The sequence below is a fragment of the Euprymna scolopes genome, chromosome 3 (genome assembly GCF_053919585.1).
Source record: "Euprymna scolopes isolate OS-2025 chromosome 3, ASM5391958v1, whole genome shotgun sequence".
NCBI lineage: Eukaryota > Metazoa > Mollusca > Cephalopoda > Sepiida > Sepiolidae > Euprymna > Euprymna scolopes.
In genome coordinates this window covers 141,978,098-141,999,874 of record NC_136484.1, presented here as the reverse complement: position 1 = coordinate 141,999,874, position 21,777 = coordinate 141,978,098, and the positions used below count along the sequence as shown (strand labels likewise).

Below are 21,777 nucleotides of genomic sequence, written 5' to 3'. Positions count from 1 at the left end.
TATCTGGGCAGGAGCTGCTAAAAACAGCCTATCCTGCCTTGACAGAGTACAAAATAGACTTCGTGGCTTAGTGGGGGATACCCTTTTCTCTACCCTGCAACCTCTCTCCCACAGAAGAGACGTTGCGAGCCTATCCTTGTTTTATCGTTATTTTCATGGCAGGTGCTAGTCTGAACTCCAATCTCTGGTCCCCCCTCGCCAATCTTTCACGAAAAACACCCGTCTAGCTGAATCCACTGTGAAAAATTTCCCCCACTCTATATTTGTGCCTAAATCAAAACGCGGATTCCATGAACAAAGCTTCTTTCTTAGAACTGCACGCCTGTGGAACTCTGTTCCGTCTGCCTGCTTCCCACCCGACTACAACTTGGATGTCTTCAAGTCCAATGTTAACAAATTCCTAATGAACCACCCTCTTAAGTAAACACTTCATCAAATCTCCACACTAACGTAATGTACTTGCAATAACCCTTATCCCTGAGTGGCTTCCGGGCCTTGATAAGTGGTGATCACTGTGTAAAAAAAAAAAAAAAAAAATTATCAAGTTTTTTGTCTTCTCAATCTCTTTGAAGTGGTTGAAAATCATAGTATACATTACGTTCTAATTCAGAAGCAAGTTATCGAACAATGGACTAAGGTTCTTAATTGGTCGTTGTCAACACCCGATAACCAATCACTACGCTCATCATCTTCAAGACTTTCATCACTGCCACGAAATTTCTTAAACCAACATTGTCCTATGTGTTCAGTAGTGGTTCCTGGGCCAAACGCTTTGTTGATATTGCAAGCTGTTTCAGCAGCTTTTTGGCCTAGCTTGAATTGAAATGAGAAAATTGTGCGAATATGTTTTTTTTCCATCTTGTATTCAACGTTCTGAAAAGAAGATAATTGTTTAAAAACGATTGTAATTTAAACGGTTAGAGTGAAAAACACTCTTTTAAATGATATATAAAGTAAAGGTATTATAACGAAAACTTATATATATAAAGGTATTATGTATATATATTTTTTTTTGCATGAGAGTCACCACTTATCAAGGCCCGAAGGCTACTCAAGGATAAGGGTTATTGCGTGTACAGTAATCGATGAAATAGTATTGTAGTAATCATTAGTATTGGGGGTTTTGATAGAGTGTCTTACTTAAGGAGGCGCTTTGTCAGGAGTTTGTTTATGTTGGACTTGAAGACATCCAAGTTGTAGTCAGGTGGGAAACAGGCAAGCGGCAGAGAGTTCCACTGGCGTGCAGTTCTAAGAAAGAAGTTTTGCTCATGGAATCTACGTTTGGATTTAGGCACAGATAAAGAGTGGGGAAAATTATTGACAGTAGTTTCAGCCAGACGGGCGTTTCTCGTGAAAGATTGGCGAGGGGGGACGAGTGATTGGAGCTCAGACGAGCACCTGCCATGGAAATAACGATATATAACATAACGTAAAGTAAAGGTATTATATAACGAAAATATATCATTTAAAATTAAAATTAAAAATTCTGCAAGAACTCTCTCGTCAACATAATATGATATGAATGTATTTTAGTTGCAAAAAATCAAACTTTGCATGAATTTAATACGAAACCATTTAAAGAATTTAATTTACCAAGTTGTGAAACATGTCTAAAAATTAAAAAAACATTTTCGTAAAAATACTGTTAGACATCATTGCTAATTAAATTAAAGGTAAAACATAAAAAAAGTGTTTTTTTGGTTTTTTTAATTTATTTATTTTAAGCTTTAGGGGGCGTGTCTGCTTTCTTATTATATCTTAAGATTTGTTAACTGGCTTTAGTCCAATGAACCTTTGTCTAGTACCCAACCAGAATTGACAAATCTTACAAGGTGTGACGCAAAAGTGAGAAAAATAGCCATCCATTTTCAAAGGATCTGCCATCAGTTGAATTAGATGTAAATGAATTCCTTTATTAAAATATCTTCATGCCTCTGTGTGAGAACATACATGGCGTCAGTTTTTGATGTCCAGTTCCTACATGTGCTCGTAAAACAACATTTCTAATATATAAAAATCGGTTAAATCGAGGCCATAAAATTTAGTAATAAAAATGAGTCTTCTTTTATTGAAATCATTGGGCTGGCAGTTTAGCCGTTAACATTTCTCTTCCATCCACTGACAAGACACAAAGAAGGCTGACACTTTTTCAACATTAAAATGTAAGTGTGTTTTAATACTATCTTAAACGCATTTGAAATGTGTTTTATGAAAAGAATTTACTAACGTTTTTTTTTTTTAAAATTAATTTTTGTTTAAAAATTTAAACTTATATTTTTTTAAAAATGTTTCTTTGTAAAATTAGATAGATTCTTTTACTATCACGTGTGAACACCCGAAAAACTTAAAAGGAAGAAAAACTAAAAAAAAAAACTCAATTATTTACGAATACGCCGCCCTATCCAGAGTTCCAAACCGGCTTCAAAACCTAGTAGGTGATGTCCTTTTCTCTCTCCTGAAACCTCTTTCCCACAGAAGAGACATTGCGAGTCTCTCTCTACTCTATCATTATTTTCATGGCAAGTGCTAGATTGAACTCCAATCTATGCCCCCCCCTGCCAAACTTTTACAAAAACACCGACTAGCTTCAACTACTATCAACAATTTTCCCCACTCTCTATCTGTGCCTAAATCTAAACTCAGACTCTATAAACAAAGCTTATTTCAGAGAACTGCTTGCCTGTAGATAACTATTCCATTGGCCTGCTTCCCGGTTGAATGCAACACAGTAGCCTTCAAATCCAATGTAAACAGGTTTTTGTTGATCCATCCCCATAAATAATCAGACTCTACCCAATTTACACCATTAACGATTACTACACTATTACATTACATTCATTAACCCTATATGGCATAATCACGTTGACACACCGGTTCCCGTCAAATCCAAAGTTAAGCAACATTAAACCTGGTCATTACAATGAGTGACCGATTTGGGAATTCCAGGTGCTGTATGTAGGAGGACGTCGACACCTCCTCGGAAGAATTGCAAAAACCTAACGTCGTCATCTCCCCTAACGGAGATATACACTCGACTGGAGACCGCTTGTAAATTTCATACGCCCATGGAACTTCCTCCTTTGGAGGAATCCGATTAAATCCGAATAGGTTTAGTGCCATTTTACGCACACACACACACACACACACACACACACACACACACACACACACACACACACACACACACAAACCGTTTTTCTCGAGTGACTTTCGGGTCTTGATAAATGGTGATTCCAAAGTAAAAAAAAAAAAATTAAAATGTCATTGTTGCATCAGTTTCATGTATAGATTTAAGGTTTTATAATAATTAATTAAAAAATGTTGTTCTTCTTTCTTTTTATTTCATGCGTTTATTTTTTTGCAAAGATTTACTTTTTAAAGATGGCATAGTTTTAGCACTTTGTCAATTAGACTTAGGATCATTGGTAGAAAAAAATATTAATGAACATTCCTAAAACGTTGGAATAGCATAATAGTGAAATGATCATCAATGATTATAAAATTATTCGTTTCAAATTGCCACTAGAAATTTCAATTATTTAGTACATGAGAATTTGATAAGAATTTTAAAGTCAGTTTTATTGAGTTTCCATTGGATAGTTTAAATACTTTCAAATTGCCTTCAAAGTTTGAACAGTCACGAAGTAACAGATGTTTTTTCAACTATAAATAATATTAAAATGGCTAACTTGTTTATGAAGAAACCGATACACGGTATATGATGGATTTAATCTTGCAATAGGATTTTAATGGACAACTTTTTTTTATCAATATAATAATTGATAGATATAAAACAAAAATCGTATTCTTAGAAGAAACACTTAACGTTTAAAAATTGATTTAATTTTCTTAAAAAACATCAGTATCTTTAGATATTTATTTGTAAACATTACAAAAGGAATCCTATCATCTATTTAAAACTATATCTTCCAATTCATGACATATTTGCCTAATTTTCCTACTTTGCCAAATTTTGTTGGTGCCTAATTTTCCATTGCCTAATTTTCCTAAAGTCATTGACAGTAGCAATAATCGACAAAATCTATATAATTATGGTAAAATCATAAAATTCCTTGCTATGGGGAAGGTACAGATACATTAATAAAGCACAGCTGTTCATACTTCTCATGTTAATAATAGTTTTCTAAATAATAATACTATTATTTAGAAAACCATTCTTAACATGGGGATACAGCTTTCTTAACTATGGTGTTCCTACATTTCTTATTTTACATATCAATCATTGGCTATTTTTAGTTGTTTTAAAAAAAATCAAATAGCATTTAGTCAAATAATGGCCTCATTTTAAAAGAAAAATACACCTTTAGTTTCCTTACTAATTTAAATCAATTACAAGGGAAAAATTTGATAAAAATATTTAGAAATATAATTTCGTAAAATATACACTCCAACCCTCCCAAGTTTATTTTTTTATTATGTTTGCAAAAATATATGCGGACATAACATGAATGTTTTACAGTACTTCAAAAATACAAAAGCAACATGTCTATAAATACTTAGAAATTTAAACAGAATTGGAAATGGAATAGGTAATTGTATCGAAATCGGGAATTTAGAAGGGAATCGGTAACTGCATTGGAATTGGGAAAAACTCTAGAATAGTCCCATCACTAAATCATTTCTCTCTGATAGGTTCATAAGAGTAGTGGTTGATGGGCAGAAATCAGAAGCTCACAGTATTAATGCTGGAGTCCCTCAGGGGTCCATCGTGGGTCCAACTCTTTTTCTTATCTACATCAATGATCTTATGTAGATGTTTTGACAAGCTTCTAGGCTTGACCTTTACTCCTGATCTGAAATGGAACACGTACATCAAATCTGTTGCCAAGGTCGCCGGAAAAATTGTGGAATCCTTCTATCGATCTAGTAGATATGTCACTGCTGATGCAATTCTCTACCTATATGAGAACTAGAGGAGTATTGTTGCCACATCTGGACAGGAGCTGCTAGAACCAGTCAATACTGCACTGACAGAGTTCAAAATAGACCTCGTAGCCTAGTGAGGAATGCCCTTTTCTCTTCCATGCAACCTCTTTCTCACAGAAGAGACGTTGTAAGCCTGCCTCTGTTTTATCGCTATTTTCATGGCAAATGCTCGTCTAAGCAATCTATAGTGCCCCTCACAAAACATTCACGAGAAACACTCGTCTAGCTGTATACACTATCAATTATTTCCCCCACTCTTTACCTGTCCTTAAACCTAAATGTAGATTCCATGAACAAAACTTCTTTCTTAGAACTGCACACCTGTGAAACTGTCTTCCGTTTGATGCTTTACAGCTGACTACAATATGGTTGTCTTAAATCCAACGTAAACAAGTTCTTCATGAGCCGTTCTCTTAAGCAATCTAATTTACCAAATTTACAACGATTTTACTAACGATTCCTATGATATTGTCCCATTGACTACTGTAAACTCTTTAACCTTTATCCTCAAGTAGCATCTGAACCTTGATAAGTGGTTATTCCTTTGTAATATATATATATATATATATATATATATATATATATATATATATATATATATATAAAATTGCCCATTTTTTTATTTTGGACGTAAACAAATAATATTTTTATTTATTTATAAAACAGTAATCTACGTGCATGCACGTTTCGGGGCCCTACCCCTCTTCTGCGTAGCTTGACTGTTGTTAGGACTCAAACCCTGGACCTTATGTATTTCAGTCCAGCGTCTTATCCATTACGCTATGACGCCATAGATGAGTTACATTTTAGTTTTTATCGTTTATATATTTACGTAGATTTTTGGTGTTGATTTTTTAAAACGATATTGAGGTTATATGTGCAGGGTATCTAAAAGAATGTACTAACACTCCGAATAATGATAAAACCTTTATTTATGAACGTAGAGTAAAATGGAATGGCTTCGAATACAGAAGACAAATGAAATTGAAGAATCATATTCACAAATGTGAAAATTGATGTCTAGAAGTAATTCATAAACTTTGCAAGAGTACATTTTCGAGACCTGCTGTATATATACACACATGCATAACTTTCTATATATATAGATTTTTATTTATTTTATATCTTTCAGATCCAAACCTAAAGAATGTTGGATGAAATTATATTGAATGTTACCAACTGCGCTGATGCGGCCTCTGTTTTACTTACTTGGTCTGCAATTCTGCAGGTGGCAATTGTTTCTTTAATTTCATTTATCATTTATACCCAATTTCTTCGCATCTACTATTCACCTCTCAAGTACCTTCCAAGCAGTCCGTTTGTGCCAATCTTTGGTTCCTTACCTAAACTGATGAGTTCTGAAGCCGGAGAATTTTCTGCACGTTGGATGAACAATCTAAAATCTTCTGTCTTCCGTTACTATTGGTTATTCGGAGCTGATCGGGTTATGGTGTGTGATGCAGATGTGGCCAAGTCCATCTTTGTTACCAAGTCTAAAATCTACCAGAAATCAAAGCGTGTGTATGAGTTGCTGAAATCTTTGCTGGGAAATGGACTTGTGACATCCGTTGGTGAATTCCATAGTCGAAATCGCAAGATTTGTAACTCATCCTTCAAACGGAGCATTTTAAACAAAACTATTCCTCAGTTTGAGAAAGCTGGAAAAGAGTTGATAGAGATGTGGCTCAAGGAGATTAACAAGATGCAGTGTAAAAATGATAATCAAGTTTATAACAATATCCCCATTACTTCAGAACTGACAAATTTGACCCTTGATGTGATCGGTAAGTTTGCATTCGATTATGAATTCAATGCCATACAGCATTGCAGCAGTGAGATTACTTCGAATTTCCGGAAAATCCTTGGAGAATTCAAGTTGTCTTGGTTAACGATCCTCTGTGCTATATTTCCAATTTTGCGCAAGATTCAAGGAAGATTCATAGACAGTTATGAAACCCAAGTAGAAAAGGTTAACGAATTAGTGTACTCGGTGATCAAGAAAAAGCGTCATGAAATGGAGATGAGTGATGGAGAGACTGATGTTACAAACCTTTTAGGTAACCTGATGAAAGCAAAGGATGCTGATAACCAATCTATACTAAATGACAAACAGCTTCGAGATGAAGTCGTAACTTTTATGTTAGCAGGTCATGAAACAACCAGTATGGGAATGACGTGGGTTCTTCATCAGTTATCAATTCACCCTGAAATTCAGGTTAAAGTCCGAGAAGAGGTCCGTTCCATTATATCACTAAATGAAGAGTCACTTACACCTGAGCATCTGGAGAAAATGACGTATCTTACATGTGTCATAAAAGAGACTCTTAGATTACTTCCTCCAGTTCCAATGATTATGCGACAAGCAACAGAAGACAATTATATTGAAGGATATTATTTCCCCAAAGGGACTGAAGTAAACATTAGCATTGCCTCCCTGCATAGGAATCCAAAATACTGGGAAGATCCTCTCGTCTTCCGCCCGGAAAGGTTTGATGAATCCAATACGATTTATCCGTATTCTTTTTTACCATTCATTGGTGGAAGCAGGATGTGTATCGGATACAAATTTGCTCTCATGGAAATGAAGACAGTTTTGGCTTTGTTAGTCAACAAATTTGAATTTTTACCCCTCCCGGACGTTACTTATCGGAAAGTCAGTACAATCACAATGCGCCCGGAACCGCAACTTGTGTTAAAAGTTAAAATTGCTGACTAGTTTTGTACAAAAGTAGAGAGATGGAGTAATTTTTTTAAGAAATTCACGTAATGGCTGAGATCATCAGCTGTATCCACATGATGCATCCCATATGCATATGCATCCAAAGATTATGCCTCTAAAAGAATGCAGTAAACCTCTTAAATGCACACACACAAAAAAAAAAAACAATGCATCATACACAGCTAATCCATAAAATGTACAATTGCTTAATTGCAATTTTGATTAAAAAAAATTCTTTTCAAAATAACTAAAATTTTAAACCTGAATGATTGACTATGTTCGGAGCAATAAAAATATATATTCGTCATCATCTATGTCTGTATTTTATTTCACTTTCCTTTACCTTAAGTTAAATCCTTTTTTTAAACATTGAGAAAATATTTTTTTAAATCTCTTACTATACATTGTGACATTGTGTTTTCGAAGAAACACATGAAACATATAACTCATTAACTCTTGGGAATTCATTGCATTATCAGCATTTCTCTATATTTTTATTTTAAAATATTATATGTATAGATACGCCAATTTATGTATAAACTGCTTTGCAGGATACAAAAGTTCCAAGATATGAAAACCAAACCAAACCAAACCAATTAATTTCGTATCTAGAGGTTTTACCATATATATATATATATATATATATATATATATATATATATATATATATATATATATATATATATATATTGTTGTGTCGTGGAACAACAGTGAATATAAGAATATAAGAATAATCAAGTCGAGATTCTGTTAAGGAACAAGTCTATTAACAATAATGTACAACGATAGGAAAGCATGTATATCTGCTGGGCACTCGGCTAGCAGTTGAAGTGCAGTCACATCTCTCTCACCGGTGTTGGAATTACTATTTATAGTGCAGATTGGTGTAAATTCTTTGTTCAAGGAAGGCCGGTATAACCCCCCCCCCTTGAAAATATCCCGTCTGGGATTAATAACGTTTTTGTTTTGGGTTCACCCTAATTCTGTTGATTTCCGTTTTCTGTTTGATCCTCTGTTCACATCACTGTTCGAGTACCTTTTCCGAATTTGGTTAGTGTGACGTTTGTGCACAAAGTCTGGTCCCTTAATCATGTAGACCATGTTGCCTATTTGTTTCTCAACAATGCCGGACTCCCAGAAAGTCTTATTATTTTGTGAATCTTGTAGAAGACTCTTTCGCCAACTTTATGCCGTTTTTTTTTTGAGGTTTGGCCTATCCTGGTTTGGTAACAACTTGTGAAAAATCGATCTAACGTTGCGTCCAAACATAACCTCAGCAGGTGTCTTCGACATTTCAATGTTTGCATTCGAAGTGACTCTGTAGACTTATAAAAACTGTTGGATTGACTTACCCGTCAGCGACCCACTAGCTTTTCTCAGAGCTCTCTTGAATGTGTCAACGAATTTCTCTGCTTGTCCATTACTTCTTAGGTGGTATGGCGGAATGGTTATATGTTCGATTAGATGATCCTCGCAAAAATCTTTAAATTCGGTAGACGTAAATTGCGTTCCATTATCTGTAGCAATGCAGTCTACTACTCCACAACTAGCGAATAGTTCATCCAGGAAGTTACCTCGGATATGGGATTCTTACATTTTAATACTTCCGGCCATTTAGATAGACTCTGTAGACTTATAAAAACTGTTGGATTGACTTACCCGTCAGCGACCCACTAGCTTTTCTCAGAGCTCTCTTGAATGTGTCAACGAATTTCTCTGCTTGTCCATTACTTCTTAGGTGGTATGGCGGAATGGTTATATGTTCGATTAGATGATCCTCGCAAAAATCTTTAAATTCGGTAGACGTAAATTGCGTTCCATTATCTGTAGCAATGCAGTCTACTACTCCACAACTAGCGAATAGTTCATCCAGGAAGTTACCTCGGATATGGGATTCTTACATTTTAATACTTCCGGCCATTTAGATAGGCTGTCTACAACAATGAAATAGTAGAACCCATCTAGCGGTCCTGCAAAATCTAAATGAATCCTAGACCAAGGTCGGTCCGGTTTTGCCCACGATCCGAATTGAGTCGAAGAACCTTTCATTGTTAATGCGCATCCTCTATACTCCCTGATTTTTCCTTCTATATCCTTATCCATGTTTGGCCAATAAATGAAAGAGCGCATAAGGCTTTTCATTCTTGATATACCTGGATGTCCTACATGGAATTCCTTGAGCATTCTTTTCTTTAATGTCGCAGGAATTACGACCCCTGTCGCTATATAACAGGACGTTATCGCAAATTGAATAAATTTCTTCATCCAGTTCGTTGTTCCTTTCTTTTATGCGTATAATAAATTCGTCCACTTCTGCCTTACTCTTAATCTCATCAAGCGTTACTGGCAGTTCTCTTATTGTGTCACATAACGTATTTTTTACTTCAACTTCCGCTTGAATGGCTGTTATTACCATATCCTCCAGTGGTTCTGTCTGCTTAGGTATTAACCTCGATAACCCGTCTGCATGACGAAATTTTTTAGATGGTACATACTTCATGTGAAGATTTTAATTCAGAAGTATGGTATCCCACATTTGGAGTCTATTCGCCGTATGTTGTAGTAGTCTCTTTTTCGATCCGAAAATCGTTAATAATGGTTTGTGGTCTGTTTGTAACAGAAATTGCCTACCGTGCAGGAAACGATGAAATTTCTTTACCGCGAATATAATTCTTAGCGCTTCTTTTTCAATTTGTGAGTAGTTCTGTTCGGCTGGCAAAAGTGACCGGGATGAATGTGCTATGGGTTTCACTTTTCCATCATCCATTTTGTGTAAAATGCATGCTCCTATGCCATAGTAGCTGGCATCGCTTAGAACTATAATTTCACGCTTGGGATTATAATGTGCCAGAAACAAGTCAGACGTTAAAGTCTCTTTAATTTCACTCTTGCGTCCAGACCCATTTTTGGTTTTTCCTTAACAGTTCATTTAAAGGCGACCTTAGTTTATGCATATTTGGCACAAATACATTGTAGTAATTTGCCAAACCTAAGAAACTTTATAAAGATGCAATATTTTCTGGAGCAGGCATATTCTTTATTGCACTCGATCTATCTTAATCCGACCTTCTTCCATGTTTATCGATGATTTGCCCCAAGTATTTTATTTTCTCCATGAAAAATGTACATTTAAATCCATAATCCTGGATCATTTTGAATACTTGGTTTACATGAGCTTTGCGCTTTTCATTAACACATTGTCCATGTACCCTACTACGGAATCCAACCCATTTAACATAAATGTCCATAATTTGTGAAAAATCGCAGGGGCGACTTTGACCCCGAAAGGAAATCTGTTAAACTTATACAATCCCTTAATACATAACAGCTTTGAACACTCCCCATCGACTGGAAATTGTAAGTACGCGTCACTGAGGTCGATTTTATAAAAATATTTCCCTTCCTCTCAGTTTCGCAAATATCTCTTCAGAGCTCGGAAGAGGATAATGGTGATCTTGTAATGCACTGTTTAAGTCTGTCGCGAAGTCGGCGCAAACCCGAATCTCTTTACTCTTCTTTTTTGGTTGGTGCAGCCCACTCATTGTGATCAATTTTTCCGATGGCACCCATGCTTTCGAGTCTTTCTAATTCGCCATCTATCTGTTCTATAGCGGCGTATGGAACATTTCTTTTCTTTCTGAACTTTACTTTTACGTCAAATTTTGCCACCGCTTTTGTAAACCTTCACAAATCCCCTGAAAATATGTCTGGGAAATTCTCTTAAGACCCTCTTAAGTTTTTCTGCCTCCACATTCGAATCCTCAACCTTTTGGCAAAATAAATTTAAAGGCAGATCCCATAGTCTAAACTTTTCGAACAGATCAGTTCCAAAGAGGTTGTTTGATTTTCGCATGACAAAAATTCTTGCTTTTTCGGCCCTGTTCTGGAAAAAACTATTCGTCAGTAATTCTCCTTCGAAGGAAATTTTTTCGCCACGGACGCTTCTTGCAGTTTTATGCGATTTAATCATAGTGGGTCTCTCAAACCTCTTCCCTGTCTTTACATTAATAATGGAAATGTCAGACCCACTATCAAACTGTGGCCTTACTATTTTTTAAACATTTTGACTTGTACATACTTCTGGATATTTTGTTCCTCAGGTTAAATTTTCGTAAATTTAATGGATGTCTTTCTACCAGATTTTTTTCGACAATGCAATGCTTTATGCCCTTTCTGGTGGCAGTTGTCACATTGTTTGAATTTGTAGGGACACTCATTGTACCAATGTTTATTTCAACATCTCCAATATGGTCCAGGTGGATCTTTTTCCTGTTTCTTTCTCTGGTTATTTTTTTAAGTCGAATTTTTCTTTTGATGGATCTTTTTAATATGTCACGACTATCTTGTTTCAACGCAATAAACCGTTCACAGTCTTCCGCCAAGTATTGTAGTTTTAAATTCGATTTATTTTCGAGTTTATTTAAAACACGACGCCTGATTTCAGTGTCTATATTTAAGACCAGCCCTTGCACAAATATTAAACATTTAAAATTATCTGATGATAATTCCTTCAGTTTAAAATGCTTGTTCACTATACATGCATAATGTAGTCGTCTTCCTTTCTTCTAGTAACATTGATACATTTATATCGCCTATGGAAAAGAGACGTTTTTGTAGAAAACAGTTCTGTAAGTAACGTAACTGTTTCTTGGAAGCTCAACTCACTGGTCTTTTTTGGGAGAATAAAACCTTGTATGCTCGGCTGTTCCCAATTTCCTTAGCAAAAGTCTAACTTTTTTTGCGTCTGACCAGGTACTAAAATCTGATATAAAAATATCCTCATATCGTCTATAGTACTGGACGAAAGTGACATCGTCTTCTGGATTATAATTGAAATTTTCAATAGCGGCCCACACAGCTGTTTGAGAAAATGCGTTATGATTATCGTTCGCTTTATTAACTGTGTCGCCTCCAGAATTTTTCTTTGTTCCTCCTGTGTTTTCATCAATATTTCTTCGAAGCGTTTCTGTTGTTGAAGCATTTTTTCTTCAAATGCTTGTTTAAATCTCTCTTCTCTTTCTATTTGTTGTCGAATTTGCTGCTTTTGCAACGCGAGATTTTGGTTTGTCTGGAATTGGAATATTTTTTTCACACAGGAATCACCACTTTATTAAGCCAAGAGGCCACTCAAGGATAAGGGTTAAAGAGTGTACAGTAGAAATTGGACATAATAGTAATCATTAGTAATGAAAATTCAGTAAATTTGATAACTTATATATAGAACGGCTCATCAAGAACTTATTTACGTTAAGCTTACAATTTACGCTTGTATTAAAGAAATATTCCTTAGTAAAAAAAAAAAAAAAAAAAAAAATCAACAAAGTTTTATTTTCCAATTCTTTTGTTTGAAGAACAACAGTTTAACAGTCCTTTTGTAACTTAATTTGTTGAACGCTATATTTCTAGTCTTACTAGAAACAATCCAGCGAAATAAAATTTCTTTAACATTTTTTTTTTATTTGCACGCGTTTTTACGTAGCAAAAATAAAACCCGCCGCTTTAAATATCCGATGAATTCGTATGGGAAACTTTTAGTTTTTTTTTAACCTCTTTGCCTTTTGCAAAAAAATGACTTGATTCTTTACGTTTTTGCTAAGCACAAATGACGTCAGCGAATAATTATTTTTTACGGTCTGTCTCTTTTTCTCTTGACAAAATAAACGTATTTTTTTTTTCAAATCACAGATGTTATCGAAATAACGAGAGGCTTACACGGTATTTGCTAGTTGGTTTTGGACATTTAACTTTGCAGAAGAAAATTCTTACTGTAGAAAAAAATGGTTTCTGGTGAAGAAAAAATGAACCATTTTTCCCTTTCTAAAATACTTGGTAAGTGTGTTCAATTATTAAATAATTGACAACATTCGCGTTTTTCGCTGTAGATTTTGATAGCAAGTTTTTCCCGTCGCCAAATTACTATTGTAGTAATTAATTCGTTGTTAATCCTTGTGTATCCAAATATCTGTTGATTTTACGAATCTTTATTTCAATTACTTTTGGTGATTCTCTGCAGTGATGGTCGTTTCGATTCCTTGTCGCTAATCTGTTGTGTCGTGGGACAACAGTGAAAATAAGAACAATGAAGTCGAGGTTCGGTTAAGGAACAAGTCTATTAACAATAATGTACAAGGATAGGAAAGCATGTATATCTGCTGGGCACTCGGCTAGCAGTTGAAGTGCAGTTGCATTTCTCTCATCGGTGTTGGAATTACTAGCGCTATTTATAGTGCTAATCGGTGTAAATTCCTCTGTTCAAAGAAGGCCAGTATAACATATATATATATATATATATATATATATATATATATATATATATATATATATATATATATATATATATATAATCTAGATTCTTACCTTTTCTCTAGAGTTTCAATAGGAAGTTAATTGAACACTTTCCTAAAGTTTTGCCCATTTCATCTTCATTTACAAATTATTACATTTATTCTGAACAAAATTCCCCTCACAAGTATTCATTTTAATAAAGACGGCGGAAAACACTTCCCCCCTTTATATATTAAGTCTTCTCAATGTACTTACATCACTACCAGAAGATTATTAAAAAAAAACTCCACTATTTCAAAAGCACCGCCTTTTCTCAGATCTAACCTGGTAATAAATGTAGGTACCATAATGTTCAGATTTCATTTAACTATTATTACGTCATACATATATTTACTGCTTAAAACGAACGATTCATACTAATTACATTTTTCCACCTACCAGAAAACCATTCATTTATACAAATTCATAAATAACATACTGCATTAAAGGATGCGAATATCGTTAATCCCCGAATATAAGAGTGGCCAGAGCTCAACCAATCACCATGGACGGAATCCGACAGGGGATACTTTATTATTTGTGAATCGAAAAATGGAAAGAGTATGTTATGTGTGTGTATATAGAAACTAGCAAATGGCGGTGCAAGCCCAATATCGTATAAAATATATAATTTGACTCGGTCTCAACTGGTAGCGGTGGTAACACTGAATATTGAGAGAGAGAAAAATAGGAACTTCTTCCTCTGTAGATGTGGCGATTGTAATGGTGTTGCCCATCAAATGTAATGTAGCATTTTATTATCACGCTTGAAAGTGGCATAAATGATGGTCATAAGCTACATAAGATAGTTGCTGTCAGGGTAGATGTATTGAATTTGTATGTGGCATCTGTTCTTGCAAACCTATGGTACTTTGGTCCAGAGTGGGATTTCTGCAATCAAAAGATATATGGAGACAAATAGTTTGCATTTATTTCCTTAGATAATATTGACAATGGTCAAATCTAGAATGTTTGCATTTGGGTTTTATTTTATACAAAACTAATTTTTAAATTTATTGAATTTGTGTACGATATTTTAGTTTAGTTTGATTTGAAATTTACTCAACTATAACCTTCTGATATTGAGTAGCGTCCCTTGAACGGAGAAAAAAAAAACAAATGTATTGAAAAATAAAAAAAATCTCTCATGATAATGAAAATAAATGGCTAATAAATTCTAACTAAACGGTAATAATAGAAGTCCGTTTAAACATAGGAATATACATAATAAAACTATTTATTCATATAATAAATAAGCTTATAGCATTCTTGAAGCAGTTGTACTTGAAAAACTTTATTGCCTTCTATAATCTTTAGCTTTTTTCAATGGTTTTAGATAAAAAATTATATTTGGTAATAACTATCAAAGGAAACGTTATAATTAAGTATTTTTAAGCTGTTGAGAGTAACAGCGCAATAAATATGATATTTGCATAACAACTCTTCATGAAACAAAATCTCCATTTAGTAGTTTCTTTCAGCTAAATCAGAAAAAGCCAATGTATAGTATGAAAAGCTAAACACGTCGATCTTCGCCATTATTCTTTGGAAGTAAAATATTAATTGATCAATTTGAACTGCCATATTAGCATATGTAGGCGGTCTAATTATGTTATTATCTTGTGAAGATATGACGTAAAAGACATTATTGTCAAACGAGGTTGAAAGTTTTTGTTTTGAAGCAACAAATAATTGTAAATTAACTATAAATTACACACGTGAAGAGTAATTAGCTCAAAGTTTATTCCTATTAAAACATTTTTTATGAACTTTTCAATAGAGATTATCTTATGTTTTTTATTTCCATTTCCGTATATTTTAAGCATTCTCATAAAATGTGATTCAAATGGTGCACACTTAAAGTATCAGTCTTTTTATTTGTAATAAAACCGACAATAAATTGAAAATTACAACGAGGCCAAAATTCTTTGGAAGACTGAGGGTGTCGATAATTATATCACATTTTGTCATACAATTTTTCTAAGCTTACTCTGAACTAGTTAATCATCTGAATACAGTATTTACTCTATGGGCATAATCCTACTTAAAATATGTTAAATGTTTCTGAATTAATTTTATATTAAAAAATAACATGTAATATGGAGTTAGGCAAATTAAAACACCCAAAAAGAAAGGGATTGTATATCTTAAACTCTGTTGATTAGAAAGTACTCTAAGGGGCGGTAATGATTACATACTATCACCCCCTTCTTCCCATGAAAAGATAAGAAAAGCAACAGAAGTTCATCTGGTGATGTGATGCTATGATCTAGAGGAGTCGAGCGCAGGCATAGTAATACCATGTTCAAGTCAGGATCACTTGAAGCAGCTTTTTGAATGTGCATTTCACTGCCTGGACACAGCGTTCCACGAAAACATTTGACCGCAGAAACTTGGGTGAGGACGTGTGCTATTCAAAGCCCCATTCTTTTGTGAACTGCTTGAAATGGATAGAGTTGAAGTGTGGACCATTATCACTTATCATTCTCTCTGGAATCCTTTTGTTCTCCAAATGTTTGCTTTGTCAGTTTGATAACTTCGTGAATGGAGAACTTCTTTAACAATCTCGCAAATGGGAACTTGGAATAAGTCCACAATGAGCATAAAGTTGAGATCTTCAATGCGAAATAAGTCAGTGGCCACTATCTGCCATAACCTCACTGGAATCTCTTGGGGTATCAGGGGTTCAGTACTCTGCGCTTTTTGGTGCTGCTGGCATATGGTACATAGTTGTACTATGCTGTCTATGTCCTTGTTAATGTCGTGCCAAAAATAAACAAAACTTTTTGCTTGGAGTTTACATTTCTCCATCACTTGGTGTCCATAATATATTTTTGTAATACCTCTCGTTGCATTAATTTGGATATTATTATTCTGTTTAATTTCAATAATATTCCATTTTCTATAGACAATTTGTCCCGATAAGGCCGATAAGGTCTCATTTTTGTCCACTTTTCTGAGTGTGTCGGGCCAACTTCTTAAAATAATGCCCCTCAATTCACATAGTATGGCATCCTCATTTATTGCTTGGTGTAACTGAGCTAGTTTTTGGGTTGAAAATTGAACAAAGTCCACCCTCAGGTCCAAGTCAATGGCTTCTTCAGCTTTTTTATTTGGTAGCCTTGAAAATCCATCCACTAATAGCATATCTTTTCCAGGGTGATATACAATCATCATATCATACCATTGCAAACGTAACAGCATGCGTTCGAGGCGAGGTGAAACTGCAATCAAATTTTTTTAAGTTGATCATTTCCAGAGGCTTATGATTACTTTCCACCTGGAACGCATTTTCATGCATGTAAGTCCGTAATCGTTCACAGCCAAAAACAACTACAAGGAGCTCCCACTTTTTATTGGCATAACGTTGTTCAGTTTCTGTTAAAGATTTGGATGCAAATTCTGTGGGGTTTCCTTCTTGAAGGAGAGCAGTGCCAAATCCTCTACTTGATGCATCGACTTGGATGATGGCTTGCTTTGCAGGGTCAAAGTACAACAGCAACATATCCTTGCAAATTAGATTTTTGATTTACTGGAGGAATCTCTGGTGAGTTTCTGTCGACTGGTACTCCACTACTTTTTTTAGGAGATCTCTCAATCGTGTTGTGAGATCTGACAGGTGTGGAATGAAAGGTGCCATGTACACGATGATTTTCAATACCCTCTGCAGGTTGGTGATGTTCAATGAACTAGGTAACATTTTTATTTCTGTTATCTTGTTGGGATCAGGGTGTATACCCTTTTCATCGTAGATTGCACCAAAAAAACTAAATCTGTTTCTCATTGATTGCACATTTTTCACGGTTGAAACAACCTCCTTCCTTCTTTGCAATCCTCATTAAATTGTGAAGGTTCTTATCATGCTCTTCTTGAGTTCCTCTAAAAACAATGACATCATCGATCATCCCTAGAGTTCCAGGACACTTTTCCAGGATCATGTCCATCTTCTGGATAAACACACCCTGACACATCACCAGACTAAAAGGCATCCGTTTAAACACAATCTTCCAAAAGGGAAGTCGAAGATAGTAAACAATTGTGAGACTACATCGATTTTGATGGACTAATAACCATTTATGGCACCCAATTTAGAAAAATATTTGGTACCAGAAAGTTTATGTGAAAGTTCTTCCATTGTAAGGGTCTTGTAATGGCATCTCATGATGGCCTTGTTCAAATCTTTAGGATCTAAATACAGGCAGAGTTTTCCATTGCTTTTATACATATTAATCAAGCTGCTGACCCATTCTGTAGGCTCGGTTACTCTTCGTATGGCACCTTGTTTTACCATATTCTCCAACTCAGTCTGGATTTCTTCCCTCATATGTATGGGACATTTTCTATGTGCATGCATAACAGGGTGGTTGTCTAGTTTCAGGACAATATGGTATACACCCTCAAAATTACCGATACTGTCAAAACGGCCTGACACATATTTATCAGATCCTGTGTTGATCGTAATGAAACTGGGGTTTCCTGGATTGCATAATACAGAGTTACCACTTTGAAGTCGAAGGTAGTCGAAGGTAGTCTTATGATAGTAAACCCTTCTGATAGAACTTGAATGTCTTCCATTTTCCTTTGTCTAAATAAGGTATTTTTATGGATACGTTTTGTATAATATTAGAATCATTATATGCTGTTAAAACAGTTTTTTACCACTTATCAAGGCCCAGATGCCACACGAGGGTAAGCTTTAAAGAGTGTACAGAGGTCAAAAGTACAATATTTAGTAATCATTAGAAGTGTAAATTTGGTAAATTGGATTACTTAAGGAGAACGGCTCATCAAGAACTTGTTTACATTGGACTTGAAGACGACCATATTGTAGTCAGCTGGAAAGAAAGTAAACGGAAGACAGTTCCACATGTGCGCAGTTCTAAGAAAGAAACTTTGTTCATGGAATCTACGTTTAGGTTTGGGCACAGATAAAGATATGATGTATGTATTCGATTGTAGATCAGAAGCAAAGGTTAAACCCACCCAGAAGCTTGTCAAAACATGGAGTCTTTCCAAGACGAGAGCCATTGATTTCAATTCATGCCAGATGAGGATCAGAACGTTTATGATGCAAAGATAGAAGCTTGGTTTTAGATGCATTAAAATTAACTTTTTCCCCCATTGTACAACATGCTCAAGATAAGTGGAGAAAGAATCTAAGAGAACTTGGTTGTTTAGGGCCTTTGCTATGCTGCTATGGATGGTAGTGTCGCCAGCAAAAATGTCTACAAATGATCTAAGGATGTGATTTTGAAGATCATTAATATAGATCAGGAAGAGAGTTGCATCCAAGATGGACCCATGAGTGACTCCAGCATTAATACTATGAGTTTCTGATTTCTGCCCATCAACCACTACTCATATGAACCTATCAGAAAGAAATGATTTAATAATTGAACAGACATTTCCACCTATACCACAGATGGAAATCTTGTGAAGTAGACCTTTATACCATACCCTATTAACGGCCTTTGATATGTCAAGAGCAATTGCCCTAGAGAGGAAGCCTCCGTCGAGAATTTCGCTAATCGTATGAGAAATAACTGTAAGCACATCCGCTGTAGATCTAACAGAACGGAAACCATATTGTATGTCATGTCGATTTCTAACCTTTTTGTATTCATCTATACTCATGGACGTATTCCTTAGCTAACACTTTCATTTATTTTATTTACATGTAAACTATGGGAGGCGGCCATTTGTTTTTAGGGATGTTTCCACTAGAGGTTTTTGGAGGTTTTACTTTGGGATGTTTTTTAAAGAGAGAAGTATTTTGGGGATGAGCCGGATTCAGAGAAATATTTTCAGTGAAAAGGTTTTCAGGGTTTATACTCAGTTGCGAGAAAAACGAGATACATTGTCACCCGGTAAACAAAACAAAATAATGAGTTAAGAAGCTATATCTTCACAAAAAGGGATGTTTAAAATGGAACATTTACAGTAACAGGAAGACATAGAATGTTCATAAATATTTTAGAGTTTTTGTAAAAACAAAGGGGTTCATTAGCTGAGACATTAGAGGAAGTCTAGATCGATTAATTAAATACCCTGAAAAAGAAAATCGTATTCAAAACTTCTCTGCTCAATTTAATAAACACGTTCTTATAGAAAGCGTTGAAGTCAGTCATTATGGAATTTGTTGACACGCCACGGGGAGATAACTCCATGTAAAGTGCCGACACTCCCTCCCCATCTTTATTACTAGCTTTTCTTCCTAAATATCGAACCTTTTACTCGGTATATTAAGAAATATTGTTTTCGCTATAAAACAAAAACTACTCGATGAAATTAAGTGAAATCTTTTTCGGAGAACTTCGTTCCATAACAGAATCGTGCAATATAACCTTTTCTCGGTATTTTCTTTTTTTAATGTCTTGATTACACTGTACAATTACCGGGAGTAGTTATCATATCTAACGAGATTTATTCACCTTGATAATCCTGTTATCGCAAACTACTATTTTCATATGTATTGAATACACGCACACACACACACACACACACACACACACACACACACACACACACACACACACACACACACACACACACACACACACACACACACACACGCACGCGCACGCACGCACGCACACACACACATACACACACACACGTCACTTAAACACGTAATGATTTTATTTTCCTTCCGGAAAATAACCATGTGTGTACCCTATCAACATGACAATTGATAATCATGAACTTTTTGTCTTTTCTTCGAGTCACTCATTAACAAAGATTATGTCTAACGAACACTTGTTGCAAAAACCTTGACGTTGAAATAATTTGAATTACTTTTTCTTTAATATGTTAATAAATGTTGTTATTATATCCCAGTACAGCGATCTCGAGTTTTTTGTTGAATGTCGTTATTTTTCCGAAGTTATTAACACCTTTCAAATTTATATGGATGTGGATGTGACTCGGTAGGACTCTTCTGTAAATCGGACATCTCGTTAAAATTATCTTTAACGATCCATGTTATACTCTACCACTTTCGACTTATAGATATCTCTGCATCTGCAACCATGATCTCTAATATCGACGGATTCCGATTACGAATTGGTGAATGCCGACTCACACCCCACATATCCTACAACAATAGTACTTATTGTTATGTCGAAATCGTAATATATCCAAAAATTACCCAATTTCATCTGCTATTAAGATATTAGTAAAATAAAGTATATCGCCCGAGTTATGTCCCCTGTATAGACTCTCACTGTCTACATTATAAAGTTTAAGAAAAATTCAATTTTACCCAATTCCCATGAAAATTACTTTTAACTATAAATAATTTTCTACTCGATGAATTTTTATAATTTTTGAATATATTACTATTTTCGGCATGCCAATTAAACATATAATATTGTTTTTGCTGAAAACGACATGTTTAAAAAATCAATCTTTCGACTCTTAACAAGGACCTCTAGAATAGGCCAAATCGTGCATTACTTGACGCTGACGGGTAGCTGTACTCACCGAGTACTGCTGTTTAGTTGTAATTCATAAAAAATTAACAAAACAAAAAATATTGTTTTTTTTTTACTTTCTTTTCACCTCAACACTAACCTTTAAAATGACGACTTTTATAGTAAGCCATTTAGACCTGCCAAATTTGCTTTGTCTGGATCAAACACACAGACACAGAACAAGCTGTGTGCAGTAGCACACATGCATAGAGCAGAGCACGCGCAAACATAACATAACTTTGACACGCGTATATTTCCGGTGACCTTTGACATAACCTTCCGTTTACGTCCCTTTTTCTCTCTCTCTTTTTTCGC

General features: G+C 35.0%; 2 protein-coding genes across 4 annotated transcripts in view; both read left to right on the top strand.

Moving 5' to 3' along the window:
- The first annotated feature begins 1,794 nt into the window (after positions 1-1,794).
- LOC145259507 (cytochrome P450 4A11-like) lies at positions 1,795-7,973 on the top strand. The gene is made up of 2 exons (XM_080117232.1): positions 1,795-2,162; positions 6,080-7,973. The coding sequence occupies exon 2, from the start codon at positions 6,095-6,097 to the stop codon at positions 7,661-7,663; it is 1,569 nt and encodes a 522-aa protein (XP_079973358.1). The 5' UTR covers positions 1,795-2,162; positions 6,080-6,094; the 3' UTR covers positions 7,664-7,973.
- A 409-nt stretch (positions 7,974-8,382) lies between these two features.
- The window catches only part of LOC145259539 (uncharacterized), a 207,307-nt gene continuing 193,912 nt past the window's right edge, over positions 8,383-21,777 (top strand). For all 3 annotated transcript variants that reach the window (XR_013864168.1, XR_013864167.1, XM_080117234.1), the window contains exon 1: positions 8,383-13,495. The gene's annotated coding sequence lies outside the window, so the exon portion shown is untranslated. The remainder of the gene's footprint in view (positions 13,496-21,777) is intronic.

What these genes read in the sequence shown, in the direction of transcription:
- LOC145259507 (XM_080117232.1), top strand. Translation starts at nt 6,095, where the DNA reads ATGTTGGATGAAATTATATTGAATGTTACCAACTGCGCTGATGCGGCC.